Source organism: Gymnodraco acuticeps, unplaced genomic scaffold (assembly GCF_902827175.1).
Source record: "Gymnodraco acuticeps unplaced genomic scaffold, fGymAcu1.1, whole genome shotgun sequence".
NCBI lineage: Eukaryota > Metazoa > Chordata > Actinopteri > Perciformes > Bathydraconidae > Gymnodraco > Gymnodraco acuticeps.
The window spans coordinates 3,544,230-3,568,417 of record NW_022990701.1 but is presented as its reverse complement, the minus strand read 5'-3'; the positions used below and the strand labels follow the sequence as shown (position 1 = coordinate 3,568,417).

At 39.3% G+C, this 24,188-nt stretch overlaps 1 protein-coding gene across 1 annotated transcript; it reads left to right on the top strand.

Moving 5' to 3' along the window:
- The first annotated feature begins 13,816 nt into the window (after positions 1-13,816).
- On the top strand, positions 13,817-20,052 carry tlr3 (toll-like receptor 3). Its single transcript, XM_034231467.1, is given in 6 exon segments — positions 13,817-14,545; positions 16,367-16,831; positions 17,051-17,245; positions 17,401-19,247; positions 19,435-19,579; positions 19,581-20,052. Coding segments are annotated over 6 exon segments (2,721 nt in total). The 5' UTR covers positions 13,817-14,527; the 3' UTR covers positions 19,632-20,052.
- The last annotated feature ends 4,136 nt before the right edge of the window (positions 20,053-24,188 follow it).

The following is a 24,188-nucleotide window of genomic DNA, read 5'->3' as shown; positions in this document are numbered from 1 at the left end:
CCGTGTGTGTGTGAGTGTTTGCGTGTGCGTGTTTGCAGCTCCCTCACTGCCAGTGGTGGAAAAAGCACTCAGATCTTGTACTGTGTGTAGGAATACGTTATTAAAAGCACAAAAGTACTATTAGCATCAATGTGTACTTAAAGTTAAAGTACCAGAACTAAAAGTAGGTATTATGCAAATTGGACAATTTTTTTAAATTACTACTGCAGGTAGCTGGTGAATTTACTCTACTATCTTATTTTGTGTGTTGAATATAATTCAAATCATTAATCAACATTTGAAAAGTAACTAAAGCTATTAAATAAATGTAGTATTACGATTACCTCTGGATTGTAATGGGGTAGAAGTACAACGTAGCAAAACATTCAAATGTTCAAGTAAAGTACAAGTCTCTCAAAATTGTACTCAAGTACAGTACTTGAGTAAATGTACATAGTTACTTTATACCACTGCTCACTGCTGACAGGATAATGCCACTCTACCCTCTATCTGCTGCACAGCCTTTATGGTAGGCTACATGCTGTGTGTTAATGGCCAGAACATGATAATAATACAGTGAGGATTAGAGAGTGATCCACAGACCCACACTGGGAATAAAAACTGGCAGCATACCATGTTGTCATCAAACTGTTTGAAGGCAAACGTTGAGCTATAAATAAGTGACAAGTAAATTACAGCTGGATAACCTTGTAGAAATACTGGACATTTTGAGATAGGCCTAACTTGTGTTTAAGATAGCTGTCGTGGCTTCCTTCCTTGTTTTTCCACCAAGCCACTAGACGCCTTAAACAGACAGTTCTAACTCGTTTCTTTCCTTAAATTACTAACAGTTTGAAGTGTTGCTTGGCCTCCGATGGTTTAGAAGATGCTGCGATGTATTTGCTCAAAATAAAATAACAAACTTTTGCACATGCAACAAAGAAAAATAGGCCTTTACAATATTCAAAAGAAATAGGCAAAACTCAAATAAAATAACACAACTTAGGTATTCTTTCTTTCTTGATAATGCTTAACTTCACAACTTAAAGGGTACTTGTACGGTTAAAAACTGTTCCTCAACGGCGTCTCTCAACAGGTTGCCCATCACTGTGGCGTTAGCACAGGCGCCGTGGGAATTGTAGTCCTTTATAGTGCGTTGACTACAGACATCACAATTAGGTGGCCTTTCTTATCAAATCAAATTACTGGCTCTAACAATAGAGTTACTAATTCTTGATTCCGAAAAGTAAAACCTAATGGGCCATATAAGCACATACATTTTCCTTATCTTCATAATATAGGCTACTGTAAATGTGCAAGCTAACACTAAGTAGGATTGGGATTTTCTGAAGCATAAAGGATTTAGGTTAACCAAGGATATGTAAACTACTTAATATTATGTAGGCCTATAGGCTATTGAAGATATTTTGTGTAGATAGGCCTACTCTTTGTTATTCACTTCCTTGTAGGTTTTTGCAGGGATCTCTAAAATATGTTGAGGTTTTGGTATTAAATAACAGAACATGATAACAATGGTTACAAATGTCGGTAGCCTACAACTATGTGATGGCAGGTATTTGGGAAAATATAGTCTGTAGGTAGCTTCTACCCAACATTGTGGTGCATCTACACAGCAAATGCTTCCTTGGTAACACTGCAAGTGTTGAATTTTCAGTTACAGGGAACATCATTATGTGAAAGTGAAAGCCTGTGACGTCCTTAACTCTGATAGGTGTGGATTTACATCAGCACTGGCATGGTGTTGGTTTCGACACACAGCGTTTAAATTAAAACGGACATTTTAATGTAAGGTCTTAAACACCTAATGTGTTTCCCTGTAACAAAATGGTATATGTTTTAACACTGTCTTCATTAAGCAAAGCAACTAGACCGTGTCTTGATTTTTGATGGCTTAACTAGGGAATTCTCCCCCTCTGTGTCTGTCTATCTGCCTCTCTCACTCACACACTAAGCTGTTCAATTATTTACAGACTGGATGGTAGCCCTTTATTGTCAATGCTGGGTATCCTGTGACCATGGCAGAAAAACATGGGCTTTACACATTTAGCACTATGTTTTGCTTGTTTCAAATGCATTCATCCTCTGATTGATGTGTAGCAGATAAACCAACAGGTTGAGAACTAAATCTATTAATCTAGCTATATTTGGCATTGATTTCAAATGTGAAATCTCCCATAAAGAGACAAAGGTCTGCAGACTTGAAATGAAAAACAAAGGCCCTATATGCTCATGAATTCTTAAACCTTGAGAGGGACGTTAGAGATGGTCTAGTCGTGAGTGGATATGGAACCAGACACAAAGCAAAGGTATTATCCCCCTTTCACTGTATGACATATGCCACTTAAGGAATGCATCCATACTTATGCAAATATATGACAAATACAAATCTTTCAGGTTTATGCAATGGAGTCAACTCTATAGTGTTACCTTTAACAGCACTATGGTTAATTGCGTTGCGATTATGCAAAGCTAGCTCATATCATCAGCTAAACAGAAGCAACTTGCACAGCTCAACGTAAATCCTAAGGATGAAACCAAGAAGGTAATTAAATTGATGAACACATTTGTTTGATACAAAAATTATACCATGGTTTTAATCAATAGATTTCCAAATGTTATGTTTATATAAAATGTAAGTCTTCCCTCTTATTAGTTCCGTGGTTTATAGTAGAACGTGAATATTACGGCCATGTTTTACTGACTGATGCTTCTACATGAGGGAACTTCTAACTGGGGTTAATTAGGATGTCTTAAGTTGGACAGAAAACAAATAACTAATCCCCACTTTTAAATGCAGTGTTATTTTGTTGTTCACACATGCAGCGCTTTCTTCTGTCAACATTAAAGGTTTACACATTTAGACTGTTATTGATATCTGACCTTTCTAAAGTGTCAACTAGACCACACATGTGTGGGTGTCCGTGAGTGTGTCCGTGAGTGTGTCCGTGAGTGTGTGTGTGTCCGTGAGTGTGTGTGTGTGTGTGTGTGTGTGTGTGTGTGTGTGTGTGTGTGTGTGTGTGTGTGTGTGTGTGTGTGAAGACAGGCATGCATTTGTTAGACCTTTATCACCAGCTCTTATGTGAGACAGCCCTTACTGAATCCTCTGTTGCAAAGTTGGTGCATTTTTATAGGTGGTATGTTATCCACAAACATACTCTTTGCAATCCATTCTGTCATGGCCAGGCATGATGATGACTTTACATTATGTCTGGTATGCAGTAGTCCATTGGTGTTATAGGACTTTACAACACATTACAGAACATGCTAATGGCTGTCTACACAGGAGGTGTTTCAGCAACGTTCCTCAGACATCCAACTCACACGAGGAACAGAGCTGATATTTCAATCAATACACCTCTCAAAGTCATCTGCGTAATAGCTTGCTTTGAGACATTTCACAAAAAACTAATTGTTTCCCTCATGGTGTCACTACAGTATAAAAGTCACCAAGTCATAGCTCGGCATGTCACTAAACATAGTCAAAGGAATTATTTACCAGCCACCTCTGAGAGTCAAACATTTAAGCATTGGTAGAAGAGGTGCCACCAGTGTGCAACAATCATCAAGTGAAGTTAGTGTTGACGTGAGTGCCATCCAAAAGCTGACCTTGGATACAGAATACGCTGAAGCCAGCCAAGGTCGAAAAACTACTACATTACAATCAACACAAAGCATCTGGACCAGAGCCAGCCCAGAATGCCATCCAAATCCAAATATTTATTTCCCATAATAGTATTTCTCTTTTAGGATGGAAACATGAACCTTGTCTCAATGAGTGTGACATCAGCTTGTGTTATGCTTTTATGGCCTCAGCTACCAATCCTAATCCTGTCTACAATTATTCAATTATCTAATATCCAAGTTCTAACATAAACTACTGCCTCTCTTAAAATAGTCGGCAATAAAGGAGGAGAGCAGGCTCGCACATGGATCTTGTGAGAAAATAACTCTATTATCTGAGCAGTGGCACTCGCTCACATCTTTCCACAGAAGCTTTCCAAAGAGATCCACATTTGGAACAGCTGATACTGAGGTTCACTCTTCTGGCCAATGTTAAATTGGTACAGTGGTGCTGAATGAGTGGATGGCTTATGAGTGCATGAGGACAATGTCTGGCAATGACATCCTGCCACTTTCACTTATAATCCAGACTTGCTTTGATGTCTAAGAGCTGACCAGGTGAAATGCCTTATCAAATCTGTGAGAGATATAATGGCGGCTGATGTAGAGTCCTGCATCATCTCCCTGTTTAACGTTGTTACTGAAGTGCATGTTGACCCTTTACCTTCTGTTTATGGTTTTAGGATCATTTTGTAATATAAAATATTATTAAATGTCCTTTTTTGTAGTGCATAAATTACTGGTAGTCAGACGTCTATCAAAAATAAATCTTCTTTGACTGGTCTAAAGGTACATTTCCACCTAGAATAAGAAGAACAAATGCGACCATAATTCAACCGACGAAAATAAAAGAATCACTTCATCTAACACGCACCCTGGCTTCTGCCTTCATACTATGCTCTCTCTCAATCACACAGAGACCCGGTGAAAATGCCTGTGTCACTCACTTTTTAACACAAGAAACAGCACTCCATTGTGATGAAATACTGTATGGGTGAAGCTGACAGAGGAGAGACAAGGATGGAAGAGATAAGATGAAGGCTAAAATAATTTAAAAAAGACACAATGGAGGAAGAAGCAGAGATGCAAGATAGTAAGCTTTATACAAGCGAAAATCCTCATGTTTACCTATTCACATGTGATTACCTCATTGGCTGCATACTGTGTGACAATGCATATTACTTTAATGAATGTTCTAAAAAGAAGATAGATATATGCAGAGATTCACATCCCTGTTTTTACAAATTCCTGTTTATGTGCTGATAGAAAATAAGCGAATGCCCTCAAGATGCCAAAAATGTATAAATGAAGTGAAACATTTGCAAACAACATGTTTTCCTGGAGTCACTATTCAATAACATTGCCCACCTAATACCACTTTAAACTGAAACATACCATGCTTTAAACCTGATAAACTAATTTTCTTCATTTTAATGACACTCTCTTTCATTGTTCCAAGCTGACAATGTCAGTTACTTCATAATGAGTTACAATATTTAATGTTCAGCACATCTGCATAGCACCGTAAAAGGCATGCCTTGCTGTTTTCTCTACCGTCAGATGAGGAGTCAGCAGCTGTCGAACATTCGGAGGCAGCTCACACCAACAGAGGCTGTAGTTGCATAATGAGTCTCACACTGTAATTACAACAGCAGGACAGAATGCTTTTAGGCGACCAGAGTGCTAATTTCTCTGACGATGTCTCACTCGTGCAATTTCCTGAAGTGCGAAGTTTAGGTGATAAAACTTAATTTCTTAATCACAAGCAGCAAATGTGTTTAGACCCGATGACTCTGACATGCCAATGGCAATTACAATATGGACCCCTTTTATAACTTCAAATAGTATGTTTGATTAGATGAGTATAATTGAACATATTAGAGTATGAAAGATGTAATCCCTACAACGATCTGCATGTGCTTTTGAAAAATCCCCAGGAGATTATAGATGAACATTGACATATCTAAACAATTATAGGATAACTCATTACGTTTGGCAGAGACATTAGTGGGTCGCAGAAGATGAAGGTTTCCCCCTGGTAGAGCTGTACCTATTAAATTGAACCGCCATCCTTGTGATTAGAGAACGACCCAGTTTACCTACAGAGCTTCAGTTACTTCGACTAGCTACCAATCATCAGGACCAAACCCTGTGTCCTTCTTTGTGTTCAGTGCTGAAAACAATTGTTAGCTTGCTAATAGACTAAACTAAGTTGATGACCATGGTAAATACCATACATGCTAATCATCAGCAAGTTAGCATTGTCATGTATAGCACCAATGGGCCTTGGTAAGCATCACAGAGATGCTATCATGGCTCTACACTCGTTTCCATTATGCTTTACGTTTGAGTACGATTATAATAATCGCTGTACAGGGATCATTGTGATACCACTACATACGGTATGATGTGTTACTACCCCCACCCTAATATTGAAACATCTAATCTGACTCTTGGAGTTCATAACCTCATGCACCTCTCGTGTTTCCTTATCGGGGCATGGAGCGAAGGCAGAGCGGCTTACGCACGTTATACAACATTCCTCTTCATGTTTCCCACGTGTGTCTTCTAAACACATTACTGATAGACGCTCTCTTCGGAACACATTTCTAATATTACTCTGGCACTTCATTCACCTCAATACCCTTCACTGATGTTGGTAAGCCAGGCCTCTCCTGTGCTGCAACTGCTGCTGAGTGGATTGATAAGCAGTGTTGTGGCTGATGAAATGTTTCATATCTGGATGCTGATGTGCTCTGCCAGAATGCTCACTAGAAGATCAGAAATGAGGATGAGACTCAACCAACATAGAAAAGACAAAATATATATTGTTAAAAAAACATGAAACTGCTGGTGAATAAGATAGTTGAAAAAATAAAACAATGGAGTTTGAGGTATTGAAATAAGAGTGCATACAGAAAAAAATTGCGAGAATAATGAAAAGTGATGTGGCCGAGGGTAAGAGCATCTTCAAGAGAGCCTGTCCACTCGATCTGCCAGCTGGCTCAGAATGTGTCACTTGAACCTCTCTTTGAACTTTTCACACTATTAGGTGTTTTGTGAGAAAATACACACATTGTCGGATATGAGGCATTTATTTTGTAACCCTGGAGTCTCAATATTCAAAAAAATCGCGATGAACAAAGCAGAGTCTCAACCTCTCTCCTATTATCTATATCTATGTCTTACTATTTGTTTAAGAAAATGTCCTGCTCATTTAAAATAAAAATCACACTGTGTGTTTAGAAAACGTTAACGGTGTGAATACATGAATAGCAACTCGGAGCACTTTTGTGTAACGGTACTACAAACTTTATACTTAACAAAACCAAAGTTCCTTAATTGAATCTGCTTCATGAAAAGCATCAAATATCCCACAAAATTCACCTGATTTTATATTCCATAGCCAACATCAATGTTTAAAGGCATCATTAAGCAGGAGCTAAATGTAATTTGGACTATATAATGTTTCACCAGTTTACAAAATACCTAAACATTATGCAATATAGACACCCCTTTAAACAGCTGAAATAGTTCAGATTTGACTATACCGTAGGGGGAGATGTTTTTTCATACTCTAGGTAGCTTCAACAGGCTCTCGTTTAACATGGTGATCATTGTGTTCCAGATAATAATATACAACTAATTTATAGAGCGCTTTTCAAGAAACTCAAAGACACTTTACAGGTAAGAATACATTAAAAAATAATTGAAAAAACACACTTAAAACACAACAATAAGATGTTGTTTTTTTTATCTTGGAGAGTGCACAGACGGTATATAAAGTCCTGACAGTTTCGGACAGCCTGTTCAACGTCTCACTTGAGATTATCAGGTGTTAGCACCCTCGTCTTTATTTGGCAACTTTTTGGGATATATCACGTTTCGCCATTGGAGTTTCAAGATATTCTAAAGCCTGCCAGTAGAGAGCATCATGGAAGCAATACCAATTAATCTGTACAAACATTTCTTACAAAGTTTGTGGTACATAATAATATGATGATATTAAATATACAGTAAAAGCTAAAACTCATTATCTTTAATCACGATTCACTATTAAACACAGTTTATCACCAATAATCTTAATTTCAACAAAAGGTTTGTAATCAACAACTGGATATATATTGATGTGTTTTTGCTCATCTCTGCCCACACCCATATTCACTTGCTGAGTAATTATTGGATGTTATCAGTGGTAGGGAAATCAGCTGGTGTTGCTAATACAGAGTTGGCCGAATCAACTGCATTACAGCTCTTTCCATCATCCCCTTGCTACAGTAATGAGCCTGTTAGGAGAAAGTATTTATTTTTAAAAAAAATGAAAAAACATCAGAATTATGTCTTTTTTGTAATCGTTATAGTAATCCTCTTGATGGATTTTTAGCTTCTTCTCTGGCTTGTAATTAAGTAATGGTTCAAATAATCCTATCAGACCTATTGACAGATCAGGGACATCCATTATGAGGCAACAGGAGGATTAATCCAGACTAACCACGTTGCATGCAATAGTACTGAATTGATACAAAATGGTGCAAAGGATGATCCACACATAATCAGTTCACACAAAGTAAACACACATCCTGTCTCAATCCTCTGAGTCTCTCTAAGAGGGTACAAACAGCAACGATGACAAGATATTTGTATTTTGAAAACAAAAACAATTGAGGTAAGAAATGGTCTTGAGTGAAATAAACACTTTAATGTTTAATTTTAAAAGGTGTTAAAGTTAACACAGGCCTTTCACTTCTCATTTCCAGTAGTCTATGTTGGGTCACAGCTTCAGCTCAAACAGGAAATGGGAATAATGTAAAAGTAGAAATGTGTTCTGCTGTCTGTGAAGCAAAGTCATCTGTTAAAGGCTGAGATTTGTTTTAGGATGAGGAATGTGACCCATGAATCTCCCTCTTCCTTCTTTGGTAACAGCGCTGCTCTGCAACATCAAACGAGACCTAAATCGCTAAATCAGTTTTGACCACATGACCCAGAGAAATATTTGTGTATTTAGCCAAAGTGGGGTGAACAGAGAAGAAAAATGTAATGAGGGCTTTTTTATTTATTAACATTGGATTTACATTTGCTGAGAGCCAAGAAATGTTTCTGTGTTTTTTGTGGATGGGTGAATATTCTGTTATCTAACAATTCAGCCATGTCAACTGTACAGGATAATACAAAGTTAATGTAGCGTTAACAGCTTGTTTCTGCTGCTCCCAAGTGGTCAGAAAATCAGTTCATGCAGTTTAAAATATATGGTCCCTGTAAGTAATGTACAGTAGGCCTTATTAGACTAGTCTACAGTATGTTATCATTATGCAGAACAAAAAAAAAAAAGGTTTTACAGCTCATATGTCCCTATTTGCTCAAAGTGAAGATTATAATTGTTTCATATAATTGTAAAATATGTTAAAGAAAAAAGAATGTTTTTGCTTCTCTTTGGGCTAAACCGGTGTTGACAATTCGACAGTTTCAAAAAGTAAAAGCCCTAAAAAGGTTTTCATGAATCTGTCATATTTCACTACACTGAATTATCTTTCCTTGCATTTTACAGAGCCGCACTGCAGAGAGTTAACAGCACAGTAGTAGATCCATGCTGCTGATTCCAGTTCAGTATTGATGTCCTGTCTCCCCTGGGGACCACTTTTAGTGAGAAGAGACCTGAGTCAGCACTTAGTGAGCACTAGCCAGTGATGAGGAGCACATACCATCAGCTAATGCTCAAATAAAAAAAGAAAATACAATGAATGTGTCAATAATTGCACAACAGTTGCTGCTGACAGAGTATATTTTCAATGAAGTGAAGTAATCCTATCATTTACACCGGCGTAGTAAGTTGTTTTTATGCTGTCATGTGGGTTTCATTGATCACAAGCAGGAATAGAAAATCCCACTATCTGTAGAGGCTACATCTGTACAGAGTAACATGACATTTAATGCTGAGTCTAACACAACTGTAATTTTATATGCAGTGTGGAACATAATGGAGCCATTTATGTAATGTTTGTGATAAAGGACAACATCAGAATTATTCATCCATCATCCATGTTGTGTTCTGTATTCTCTCCAGCATGGTATTGAAATGTAGATGCACATGGATTGCTTTTTAACTATACGCCCCTCCCTTCCTCTGAGGTGTTATAACCACAGTGTTATTGAACAAGCTGTGTGTCAGTGGCTGACACCAGTAGAAGAGCTGTGCCCCTGACCTCCAAACATCATTGGTCAGCGAAATGGGGAGGGGGAGATATACTGCAGTGTCTTTTTTTCTGCAGAGGGCAGAGACAACATGCTACAACATTACAGCTGCTTCTGCCTACGGCGTTCATGTACGTCCATTAACCTTTCCTTGTTCCACATCTAAAATCTCTCCATCTGTCAGTGCATGTATCCCCCTTTTCACATCAGTGCAAAATAAGTCAAGCAAAACAGACTTAAATGACAACAGCTTTTTTACGGAAATCTTTCTCTTGATAAACTGCACAGATACAGTAGATTCCCATTTCGTCAGACAATTGCAATGCACTGCTGTGAGACTGCAATTAACTGCATTAGCCACTTCATTAGGTTTATGGGGTAAACACACATATATAGGATTGCACAAAGTGATTTTTTTTAGTATGTGGTGAGGATTTGAACATGTCAATAATGATTTTACTGAGTGAGGAAATGTACAGGATTGCATAACAAAGGTTTACATCCACCATGTAAAGCGGTGAAACGCTATGAGGGCAAACTCACCTTTGGTTTAGAGGCAATCCAACACTCCAGAGAATCAGCCTGCAAATGAGGGAGAGGAGATTTACCAGAGCCGGTAAGATGAAGAATGTGGCACACACACTTCCATTGATGGAGCTACTGCCCCCCTCCAGTTATCCCTCTTGCGTGAGTGGATTCAATCACACGTACGCATGACATGCACTAGCCACTCTCAGGCTAAGTGAAACATGTACAGCATTGCCTTTCATTTAGTCCACAGCACAGTACAGTGAGGGTGTTTCTGCTCACACATTCCAGTGCTGAGTTGTTTCTCCTTTGAGACTCGGATGTGCATCTAATTCCCGTCAGGTTTCATGACAGGGTTTTCCTCCTTCCTCGGCTGAGCGGTTGACAGTGCACTTTATGATTGATATTAAAGCACAATCGAGCTGCAACAACTCCCTGCTGCAACATTTGCTCTGGCTCTCATCACGGCCCTTTCTGTCTCCATGAGCCTCGTGCACTCTGTTTATTTTATAGCGATAGAAAACCCCTGTCTCTTGTTTATTTATCATATCCCTAACTTGACCACCACCACAGAGCTGACCATGGTAGCTCTCTCCACTTTGAACAGGTCTTCTACAATCCAGCCATTGGCACAAAGCCCTGTAAACTGCCTCGGCTTAGCACCGGGCTAAACCAATCAGGTGGCCTGAGGTCTATCCCAGGACGGACCTGCTCTATTAATCTGAGGAAAGGATCAAGCGCAACATACTATGGAGGACAAGAGAAGACGTTTTTTGCAGAATTGCTTTTTGTTGGGACATCGTAAGGTTTCCTGCTGGGCACATTGTAGTTACACTAACAAAGATCTGCAGCACAGTTGTCCTTGTGTACAATTTAAGTACCTAAGGGAGAACATGTGCTGTGATAAAAGGTCACAGGGTCAGTGTCCCCCTCCATTAATCTTGAAATGATCCATAATATATTAGCAAAGAGAGAGTAGGAAAAGAAGGGGAAATACTGTTAGCTGACATGCCTCATCATAAAGCTCTTAAGCTGCTAGCAGGCTAAAAATGGGTGTTCACATGGTACTGTGTATATAAACAAACAGGCTTGTATCCATTCATTGTGGACTTAAGTGAAATACATCATTAATTTCAGCAGCACTTTGACACAGTACAGCTTTGAACCGTGTCAGTGTTGGCTTGGAATTAATACTATACTTTGGAATGGTGAGACAAGCGATCTGTTGTGTGAAAGCTAATTGACCAATGTGGTTCAAATGTCTCGGTTGTATGATATGATTGAAGATTTAAAATGACATGATATTCCAGTGAAAATATGTTCAGTGACTGAGCTGTCACCAGAATGTTAAAGTCTTTCCCGTTGGAGTGAAATACACTTGAACAGACATAACTGACTATAATGGATGAAATGGTACATCACGTCCCCATCAATTACAAGGAGTTAATTGCTTTTGAATTTGATATTGCAGAGTGTGTAGGTTGATTAACTCTGCTTCCAATGTATGACTCATTTAACATGCAGGTCATTTCTGCTTTTAAATGTCTGCTGACCTTTCAAAATGGGTTTGGCCATTTGGTTATCGTCTGATTTATTGGTGTTTGGACTGTCTCAATAATGCACTTACTTGTAGCCTAGAACTGTTGTGATATATATACTGTTCACCTCATTAACTTCCATTGTATATACTGGGGGAAATGCATTTATATTCTTTTATAAACTAATCATTTTAAACAAGAAAATAACAATACAATCTTACAGATAAGCGATGAACTGTCATTCATGGTTCGGGTTTATTTAGCAAAAAAGCAAAATGGCCTAAATGTATTGTAGACTCAGGATGTATGTTTTTCATAGTTTTGCAGGTGGCATCTTCTGCCAAAATAGCTTGATGTCACCAGAGGAAGGGCAAAATAAAACAAAGAACAGTCTCTCCCTGTGTTTCCTGTCACATCGTTACCATCTGCCCTAGTATGATATAAATGTTTAGTTTTTTGTCTTATTAACCCACAGATCCTGTGTTGATCCTCTAGTCTCATAATTGTCTCAGTCATTGTGTTCTTAAGTGCTCATACTTATTTGAGCAATTATAAATAAAGTAGACGAAAAGGCTTTAGTAATACAAAATTCCACACCTCAAATAAATGAAAGAACTAAACTGGGGCCTAAATGGACTGTTGCTGTGATGGTAACTGGCTCAATAACAGTATTTGACTGCCCTCTAGTGGTTCTTGAAAAAACGTACCTAGTTATTTTTTTGACCAGTTTATCTCACTTAAGTTCCACTTCTCTTGTGGGTTGAATGAGGACATTTAAAGTAGGATTTAAAGTTATGCAACATAATGAAAATATGAAAAAAGAATTACATTATTATATTTATTATCATATTCCTGTTTTCTGGACCTAACATCTGGACCAAAGGAGAGTTAATGGACTTTACCACTGCGCTATAACCTTTAATGTGTCCTTAGTGAGGCACATAAGGTCAATGAAAGAGTGTGTTGAGGCTGTGAAGCTCTCATGCTTGTGTATGAATGCATGGTTGTGTGTTGTGTTTAAATGAATAAGTATATATTCAAGTTCAGCAAATCTACCCTTTGTATATAAAGCATATTTTTGAATATGCTTTACTTTTTATAGGCATATTTTCAGCCCCCCATACTGTATTTTAGTCTATTTTAATTTAAGTTATGGATTTGATGCATTCTTTCTGCAGGCACTATTGCAATTTGTGGGAAACAATGAATCTGTGAAAGTTAAATGAAAACATACAGTAAAATGTTGTTTTTTTATGCATGTAAGGCAAACTAATATACGTGTGTACCCCTTTGCAGATCTACTGACCAGGGCACAGACAGAGGCTTTCTTCTCTCAGGTTTTCTTAGTTCTGCATCTGGACTGGTGCAGTGTGTATTTTAGGGAACCACATGCCACAGAGATGCCACCCATATTTTTTTAGGCAGCAACTGTTCTTAAAACAGAAACACACATTTATTGGTCACACTTTATTTGAATCACCTTTCCTACTAGACTATAAAAGGTGTGTGCATTATAGTTGAACTATGGAGTACACAAATCAAGTGATACTAGAATTGATCCTGTCTGATCCTGAATAAGGCTATTTCGTGTTGACTCATTCTACTCAATTCAAAATATATAATGTTTAAATGGATCCACTGGAGTTTGTATGTGACCCTATTATCAAGTTTTGGATAGCTTATCAAGGTGTCAACTTTCACATATGCCTTAAGATGGTATTGCTTGTTACATAACTGCTTTGTAAATGACAGAACTGTTGTGCCTGGCATTTCAGACTGGGGCAACCTGTTTTTTCCCACAAATAGCCAGAAGTCAGAGGTGCAGAGTACAGTGATCAGTTTCCAGAATATATTTCTCCTAAACTATGCCTCAAACAACTGAACATAACTCATAAGAGAGCACAGAGTTAACTGGGAGGAGTCAAATAGGTAAGCAGCCATTTCTTACTTACAGGGTAAACTTGCTGCCAGTTTTGCTCCTCCAAATGTCTTGTACTTTACTCGCAATTAAATCAACGGTATTTGTGTTGTTTACGGTGTGCATCATCACGAATTAGCAGAGCATTAACCGGATAGGCTGATCTATTTATATCACAACACATCTGAAGCTCATTTTTAGGCGATCATTTTCGGATAATTTCACGGTTTACGCTGATATTGTTCGATTGGGATACTCGCCGCCAATACAATACCAAACTCCGTAAACTGGCTTCAACTTTAAATCCCTCATAGTCTACATTACGGTATGTTTTGTACATCTAGGTACAAACACTGTCTTCACCACGCCTTTCAAAAACATTACCGCTGTCTAGACATATTTATTTCATGCGCGACACGCAATCTTAGGAACTTGATCAAACTGTAGGTTTGCTCTCTGTTTGTAGGAAGTGAGTTAGAATTTAACTCAAAGTTCCTTCGGCGTCTGTTTATACGCTTGCATGGAACAGTTACATTCTCTTGTGGACCTAGAGACAATGCTGGGGAAGTGAAACCCGAGTTTCAAATGTCTCACTTCCGTATATTCTTGCTTTGCAGCGTGTACTTCATAAACCTCTACTTAGACTCTTTGCTGTGCTGCTGAGGAACATATGTTGTTCTGGAAGTGAATGCCTTCGGTTTCAAGTCCATGAAGTCTAGATTCAAAATATAAAATGGCAAGGAAAAATCCGGTAAGAACTGCAACTTTTATATGCAAAACGTTAGCTACACAATAGTGTTTATTGTGAAAATGTGACACTATGATTTTATGATTCCTAGTAATACCCATATGCCTACCGTAAAAGTAGCCTTATAGGCCTACTATATGCCTGTGGAAAATAGATTTCTGTAGGCAGCTTTTTAAATGTATTAGTTATTATATTTGTGAGAAATATAACTATTTTCCTCACTAAAACACATGTATGGGGCATTCTACCAAATTAGTACAAAGTGCCGTCCCACAACAAGAAAAACTATTTAACAAAACAATTAAGTATTCAGACATAGATATTTACTAATAATATGTTATGGTCTATTTAAACACAAGGCATTACATGATATAGTGATAAGCTTAATATATACAAAAACATCATGTATGGGGTACTTTCTATTGGGAAGTAGCTGTCCCCAACCCTGATCTCAGATATATAAAAAGCATGGCTATGAAGTGTTTTGCTCAAAATACCAAACAGATCATGCATTCTAGCCTCATTCCCCTCTATTTCAGCCTGTTACTAAAGTGCTGATGCTGGGTCAGTAGCTTAAAACATTCACACTTCAACACAAGGCTTGTTATGAGTTAAGATTAAGCAATACATTTGAGGGAATATGATACAACCTTGAGAGCAAAATACTGTGGTCACTACCGAAACACTGGATGTTTTGTAAAAAATTAAGTATATTGACTTATCAACTAAAATGATATGATACTAATTGGTTTAATGTATGTTCAATTTCAACAATCATCAACTATGGAATCAATATGATCAGTATTATGCATTTTACAAAGAAAGTTTGCATTATGAATTGTATAAATTGAGCTTTGAAATTTGATTACAAATTAAATTGCATTGATTTAATTGTGAAAACCCTCAAGAAATATTTTGTATTTTTGAAATACTATTTAGAGAAGGGAAGGTAAAACAATCTTAACAGGTTGATATAATACTTTTTTACTACAGTGTGGCAGTGTTTCGGTAGTGACCATTTTTGGTAGAGGAAGAACATTCCAATACAGTCTGAAAATACGATATGAAAATGTACGGTTATTTTACTAGATATGTGTAATTTAGATATGGTACAAAATATATATGGACAAAGTTTTGGGGAAAAAACATACAACATTTCAAAACTGTTTCAACCTGACTTTGCACCAATTCGGTAGAATGGCCCGTATATGTTTTGTATCATAGTGGCACTAATTAATATGTTATATCAACAATAGATCAAATGACTGTGAATTACATGACCAATATTGGTCATCATAGTGATACAACGAAAATTGATCACATAACCGAACTCAGGGCCCCTCACCTCTCTGAAGCATTTAGTGTATTTTAGCTTGTTGCATCAGTTAGACAGCCTAAGCAACTTTCCTGTTTTGATTTACTCTCAGAAGTGTAAGGCAGAGGTTTTAGCAAAAAATCTTTTAAAAAACACTGTAGGCTAATATATGATCCCAGATAAAAAGCTAGCAACCAGCTGGAACACATGGTGGAATATTTAGCAGCTAAAGAGGCAGATATTTGTCTTACGAGTTAGTCAAGACAGAGCTAAAGGAGGAGTAAATATTGTACTTTGTCAGAAACACAACTCCAAATATTTCCTAATGTTTCTCTTTATCTTATGGATCTGTACACAGGTAGCTGTTTGTTAACATACTTGCCATATTTACATATTAGTTAATACAATACTAGTGTTATTGTGCTTGTGCTTCCTATAATTTGCCAAACAAACACAAAGTACGTAGATTTTGGATTACACAGATTGTTTTTCTTTCTCTTTTTTTAAAGGTTTTTGACACGATGAATGCCCTAAATTGCCTTCTCCCGACGATGATCATCATATGTTGCTTGATGCCGGGACCGCACAATTGCGTAGCTTTGCCGAGGAAGACTTCCTGCCATGTGCATGACAGCATAGCTGACTGCAGCCACCTCAGCCTCAGTGCGGTCCCTCAAAACCTTCCCAGCAACATCATCAGCCTAGATTTGTCTCACAACAGATTGAAAAGCATCCCCCCTGTGTCTCTATCCCCATACCCGGGCCTCTGCCGTCTCAGTGTCAGTTACAACAGTATCACCAGGCTGGATCCGGGACTGTGCCAGGCACTGCCTCTGCTGCAGACACTGAACATGGGACACAATCAAGTGCATGTGCTGAAGAAGGAGGACGTGAATCATTGCACCAATCTAACATGGTTGATTATGGCTAGTAATAAGCTAAAGCTACAAGGAGATCCCTTCTCTGCACTACAGGTACAGATGCCACACTGATGAGTTGGATCAAAAATAGCTGGAGATACGTTTATTGTAAGGTTCATGAGCTATATGGGTGCGATAATGGTGACAAAAATGAGTAAAATAAGTGAATAGTTATTTTTCTGCCTCATTATTTCACTACAATATTTTGATATGCCTCTTAAATATTTAATTAAATAACTAAATGTATTTTTTTTCTCCTTTCATCATTCATAGAGACTTCAAGTCCTTGATGTGTCCTTAAACAAACTGCAGTCAGCCAAGCTCGGCACTCAGATTCAGCTGCCCAACCTCGTGAGCCTCAATCTGGCTTTAAATGACTTCACTACTCTGAAGAAAGACGACTTTTTATTTCTTAACAATTCATCCTCTCTACTTGTCCTCAACATGTCATGTGTGCCTCTAAAAACGGTAAGAAACTTACCTAGCAATAGGAAAGGAAATATTGTTGTCAAAACTGGAACCAGGGATAGAAAGTAGTCAATGGAGAGCCATGCTTTCAGTTGTCTGTTTTGTTTCCTTTTTTTCATCGCACTACAAGATATCTTTGTTTTGTTGTGTTGCAGTTGGAGCCTGGCAGCTTTAAACCCATTTCAGGCCTACGTACTTTAATCATGGATGGAAGCAATATGGACACACTAGGTTTTTCTGAACTCTGCTCAGAGTTGTCAGCGACCACTATTGAGGCCCTGTATCTCCGGAAGATGAAGCTGGCAAAACTCACAAACGCAACCTTTAAAGCGCTACAGAAAACAAATCTAACCTATTTGGATATGTCCCATAATGACATGGTTAACATTGAAAATGACTCATTTCTATGGCTGTCCAGGCTTCAGACCCTTGTTTTGTCTGACAACAAGATTAAGCAACTAAACAAGAACACATTTCAGGGCCTCAAAAGTTTGAAAAAACTCCAAATGACAAAAGCTTTTGTGAAAAAAGACGCCCCAACTATCGGAGATTTCTCCTTCCAACCCTTAAGTGCCCTGGAGAGTTTGATATTACAGAGAACAGCAGCTCAAGAAATCACAGAGCACACATTTACAGGCTTGACAAGTCTTAAAGAACTCGATATGAGCTGGAGTAGCTATAGCTCGCTCAGAAACATAAACAACAAGACCTTAGTCTCACTGGCGGGGTCGCCTCTCAGAAGGCTAAATCTCACCGGAACAGCTATTGCACAGATTGATCCTCAAAGCTTCTCTGTCTTGAGAAACCTCACCACGCTTCTCCTAGATTACAACTTTATCAAGCAAATTCTAACTGGGAAGGAGTTTGAAGGCTTGGATCAAGTTGAAGAGATTTACATGTCGAATAACCAGCAGACAGTCAATCTAAAGTCCACGTCTTTTGTTAACGTGCCCAACCTTAGAGTCCTGACTTTGAGAAAAAGTCTTAAGGCCGAAGCTGTGAACCTGGATCCCTCTCCATTCAGCCCCCTGACCAACCTCACTTTCCTGGATCTCAGCAACAACAACATTGCTAATATCAGAGAAGATATGTTGAAGGGTCTTGCAAAACTGAAAGTGTTGAAGCTCCAGCACAATAACATAGCCCGTTTGTGGAAGAGTGCCAACCTTGGTGGGCCAGTGTTGTTCCTTAAACACACACCCAGGTTGGTAACTCTTCAGATGGATAGTAACGGGCTCGATGAGATACCAGCAGAGGCTCTAAGAGGGTTGGGTAACCTCCGTAACCTCAACCTGTCCTCCAACCTTTTTAATCGTCTTAAGGACACAATTTTTGATGATCTGGACTCACTGCGGGTTTTAAATTTACAGAAGAATCTGATCACAGCTGTGAGACCAGAAGTGTTCAAAACTCCTCTGGCCAACCTCAGCCTGCTTGTCATGGACAAAAATCCATTTGACTGTACCTGTGAGACCATGCTGTGGTTTGTGACATGGTTAAATAAAACAAATATGACCCATGTGCCGGGTCTCAGGGACCAGTATCTGTGCAACACTCCACTAGCTTACTTTAACCGCTCCATCATGGAGTTTGACCCCCTTTCTTGCAAAGACATGACTCCATTTCAGACCCTATACATACTGAGCAGCACTGCTGTCGTCATGCTGATGGTTACTGCATTTGTGGTGCGGTACCAAGGCTGGAGGATTCTGTTTTATTGGAACATATTGATCAATCGCACATTAGGATTTAGCAATGCCCACGTTGCAGAGGGCCGGGAATTTAAGTATGATGCTTACATCATACATGCAGAGCAAGACAGCAGCTGGGTGGAGAGGAGACTTTCCCCTTTAGAGAATGACAAGTGCAAGTTTTGTTTGGAGGACCGAGATTCACTGCCAGGTATGTCACAGCCTGCCTCAATCTTGGATAATATGAAAAAGTCCAGAAAAATCTTGTTTGTCGTCACTGAAACCCTTCTCAGAGACCCCTGGTGTACAAGGTAAATCAAACAAACACTGCTGGATTTAGACTTATACAGAATCAAGCAAAATCTAAAATATGCCATTAGGAAATGTGTGATGTGTAGTTTATTTGGTATGGGTTTCATACGGTATTTATGTTACATATTGATAAAATTAGTTCTCACAGATTTGTGTCTCTTTTACCCTTTTCTTTTCCTTATCCAGATTTATCGCCCAACATGCAATTCACCGGGACATTGAAGCCAACAGGGACTCTGTGATTCTGGTCTTCCTGCAGGATGTTCACGACTACAAGTTATCCCGATCACTCTACCTCCGCAGGGGCATGTTGCGTCCATGCTGCATTTTGGATTGGCCTGTCCATAAGGAGAGAGTGCCGGCCTTTCATCAGAAGCTCCTGATGGCACTTGGCATGACTAATCGATTGATGGACTGAATATATTTCATTGGGAGGAATGGGAAATTCCATCTTGAATATTAGTTCCTAGTATGTGTTCAGCGATTATGAATTGCAATCTGAATTTGCCCCCTTGTATATACACTTAAATGTATATGTATTTTGATTGCACTGCAGCTTTACATTAACAACAATTATTCAAATGGTTTAAGTGAAAAGTGGGGTTCTGTGTGATCGCCATAATGTTGTTTTAAAAAAGCTTTAGCTTAACAGTTACATTTTTATACCCATTCTATTAAGAAATGTCCTTCTTGTCATTTAAAATAGAAAAGGCAATACTATTCCATGTTGTTTTCATGAACTTTTCCATTTATAAAGTGTTTGCTAAAAGGTTGGCTCAAGTCCAATAAATGCTTTAAAAATAACCTTTATTTGAATTATTTCAGTTTTGATATTTATGGCAGGAAGTGGCTTTTGAAAGCATCAATTAGGTAGAAAAACGATTTAATGTCTACTTTTATGAAGTAATCATATTGATCATTCATTATTGCATTGATAGAAAATCCCCGTAATTTTCCATAAAAGCAAGGAATAAATCGCCTCTTTGTGGTCAGCTTTAATATAGTGGGGCATGCTCCCCCGGCAAGATTTTTTTTTAAATATTGAAGTTAGATGCATCAATCTGGTGCACTTTGAGGGCAAAATGAAGAGATATATGGATACCTCTCAACATCCATATGAAACAACTGTAAACAGATTTACTTTTTCTTTATGGATATAAAAGAAAGTAAAGCCTGACTCCTACTGGCTGCTGGTTAAATGACTCCTCGTCCCTGAGTACACTCACCATCTTTCAGCAGGAAAGGAGACAGGGAATCCTTGTCCGGCGACAACCGCTGTCTTTTCGCACTATCATTAAGCCACGCTAACATTTTTTAAATGCTAACGTTATGTGATGTATTTTCTGCTCTAGTCTATCGCTGCGGCGCGTCATAGGTACGCTGGGCATATTTGTTGTCATGCGTCAATCAAGGCCGGACTGGGACAATAATTCAGGCCAGGAATTATACACCCAGCCAGGCCACTACCAGTTTTTTGTGCCATTTTGCTGGATTTATTTGTCAATATTTACAGTGTTGCTGCCCATAGTGATAGCCCTCTAGTTTAAATCTACTACCCAAAAATAAACATATGGAGATGGATTACTATTTAAAAAAAATTGCAAATCTATTTAGGAACCTATCCATGTGAACATATTTTAAGTGGGGGTGGACCTCAAATCCTATAGGGGGGTCCGGGGGCATGTTGGACTTAAATGCATCAATCTGATTCACTTTGAGGGGGAAATAAAGAGACTACACCCATATCAAACAGAACTGTATACATTTAAATAATCATAAAATCATAAGTATGGCCATAACAAATACCATACCATATTCAATATGAAAAAACATTGAAACTTGTATGTGCCCTGAACCAGCCTCACCTGTCTCCCTCCTCTCCCCCTGCTCCTCTTTGAGGCAGCAGCAAAGATTTAGCTCTCAACAAGTTTATCTTACCTTTTTTCACCTAGTTAACATTTTATTTGTATTATTCATGCATATTTTACTAATCACTACCCCCTCAAATGGAAATATGTGTTTACATAAATGGTGACCGAACCGTTTGAGACCCACTGAGATAACTTAGACTAAGTTAACTATCTAAACACTCAGAGTAATTTACCTCACCTGAGCTGTAGTTATCAGCCTCTCAGTCTGACAGCAGAGGACTCTCCCCCCACCTTGTTGTTGAAACAGCTCCTTATTATGGGCTCAGAACAGTCTCATAATACACACATGCACACAGAAGGATTCACACTTGTATTTCCGGATCCACACTTGTGTTTTTCAATGCACACACACATGTGTTCCGTTTCATATACATGTAAATAAAATCCAATTACAGAAAAAAGTTTTACATATGTATTTTTGATCCTCACATATTTGTTTTCCATTTAAATCCCCTGAACCTGCAAACACAAACCGCTTTCTGTGCACGGATCGCTGTGCATTCGTGTGTGGGTTTTTTGAGACTCCCCTGACGCTCACCCGATTCGTACTTGTAATGTTTTCTATCTATAGCCAATCAGATGTCTCCTTCATTCTAAGCAAATCACATGAGCGCGCCCCCACGAGGGTATGATTTCTTGCGTTCATGAAGTAGCGCTTCATATACGCATTTTGCGCTGTCCGGTCAGCTCGCTAAACAGAGGGCGGAGCATCAGGTGATTATGCAGAGCTGCTTCTCCATCAGACTCAGGGTCCTTCTCAGGTCGATTAAATGGAATCCTTGCGTCCCTCACTTGCGTCGTTTCCCTGCGACTAGTCCCTCCCACCAGGGAAGCATGGAGAGACGCAAGGGCTGCTTCTCAGGTCGACTATTTTCATTTCCTCGCTCCTCGGTCCTCGATCTCACCGGAAGTTGATTTGCCTGCGCCATCTTGAGTACCGTCCCATGGCTCTTATTTCTGCCGGAGGACCAAGGATCGAGGAGCGATCATGGAGGAGCAATAACCGAGGAACCACCAGATCATCCTCCGATGAAATCCTCAGATACTCACCCCGCCCTCTTACTGTGTATCGCTCACTGATTGGACGAGGCAGTGCATGCACTGATCTGCTTAGCTTTTAATTCAGCTGCCAAACCGCAGTCATTAAGTCCTATTTAAAATGTTAATTTGCTCCACACAAACAAACAAAGTGTGCAGTCCAATGAATGTTAATCTAACTGGGTTTTGATAGATAACATATCTGTTTTTGTTCTCTGAATAATTGTATTCCTATTGTGCACTCTAATCAATATTAATCAAACTATTGTTAGTTTAAATACATTTTAAGAATGGCGTTTATCTTTTTTGAGAATGACTTCTTATTTTATTTCATGTATTTGGATCTACAACAGATGATACTAATGTTTATGTCAGTAAATGTGCACTAACAGAGGCGGGGGTGTTTGTGGAAATAACGGGTACAGAGCTGGCTGCTGCCAGACGAACAGCTGTGCAGCGTCATCACAAACGGAAGTCGCTTCACGTGACGCTCCGGAGGAAAGGACGTCCCATTGCTCTTAAAACTCATTTCCCTGCTTCTCGTGGTTTCCTTGCGTCCCTCCATGCTTCCCTGGTGGCGGGAGGGACTAAACGCAGGGAAACGACGTAAGTGAGGGAAGCAAGGATTTCATTTAATCGACCTGAGAAGCAGCCAGCTCTCCTGATCGGCCTTTATAGAGAGCACTGATCAAACTATTAAGAGTGAATATCGGCCGATAATGACCGGCGGGGCTCACCCCGTTGACAGTTCACTGTCTAGCACTGGCTTCGTAGTGCACTGATCGATTAGGCTAAGCTAACCTGTAGCTGCTCCCTCCACACTCACAACAACTTCATACAGACATAAATAAAGCAGCTGTATTCGCCACACAGGAAACACACATTTATAACGGTTTTGCCTGCCGTTTTTGTGTACACAAGCATTCATCAATGGTTCGGAAAGTGGCGCGGTGCCTTAATAATATAAAGGCTTGTATTTGCGTGCATTTCCTGTTCGGAAAGTGGGGCTGTACTGAGAGTGGAGGTGTCATTAGCGCCTGCAGGCAGGTTCCATGGACCTGTCAGCTCCGGACTGCGCAAAATGCGTACATGAAGCGCTACGTCATGAACGCAAGAAATCTACCCTCGTGGGGGCGCACTCATGTGATTGGCTTAGAATTGAGGAGACATCTGATTGGCTATAGAAAATATTACAAGTACGAATCGGCTGACTGTCAGGGGAGTCTCAAAAAACCCACACACGAATGCACAGCGATCCGTGCACAGGAAGCGGTTTGTGTTTGCAGGTTCAGGGGATTTAAACGGAAAACAAATATGTGTGGATCAAAAATACATATGTAAGACTTTTTTCTGTATTTGGATTTTATTTACATGTATATGAAACGGCACACATTTGTGTGTGCATTGAAAAACACAAGTGTGGATCCGGAAATACAAGTATGAATCCTTTTGCGGATCATGAAATACAAGTGTGAATCCTTCTGTGTGCATGTGTGTATTATGAGACTGTTATGAGCCCATACCTTATATCCGTTAGCGCAGCTAGCTAGCACCAGATGCTAACAACAATACACGTAACCGGTGCGCGCGCTTACTCGCTCACTCGCGCCACACATACACTAATGGCGCGTTTCCACTACACGGCCTCGCTCGTTAGGACTGGCTCACTTCGTTAGGACTGGCTCGCTCGTTAGGACTGGCTCACTTTATGGCACGTCTCCATTACAGTTTAGGAACTGGGGTAGTATCTAGTAACGCAGTGTAGGCGGAGCGATTGGCTTGTTGTTGTCCTTCACTACGCGATACTCACTCTTCATCTTTTTCAGTTTTTCCCTACACTGCAAGATAGTCCTGGAGTAACCGCTTCCGCACATCAGTATAGAGACCTCCTGAAATATTTTCATATTGCGAGTTGTCCCGTCGAGCTCCCGCTGGATCTTGTCATCTGCAATAAAGTGTAGGAACGTCGTA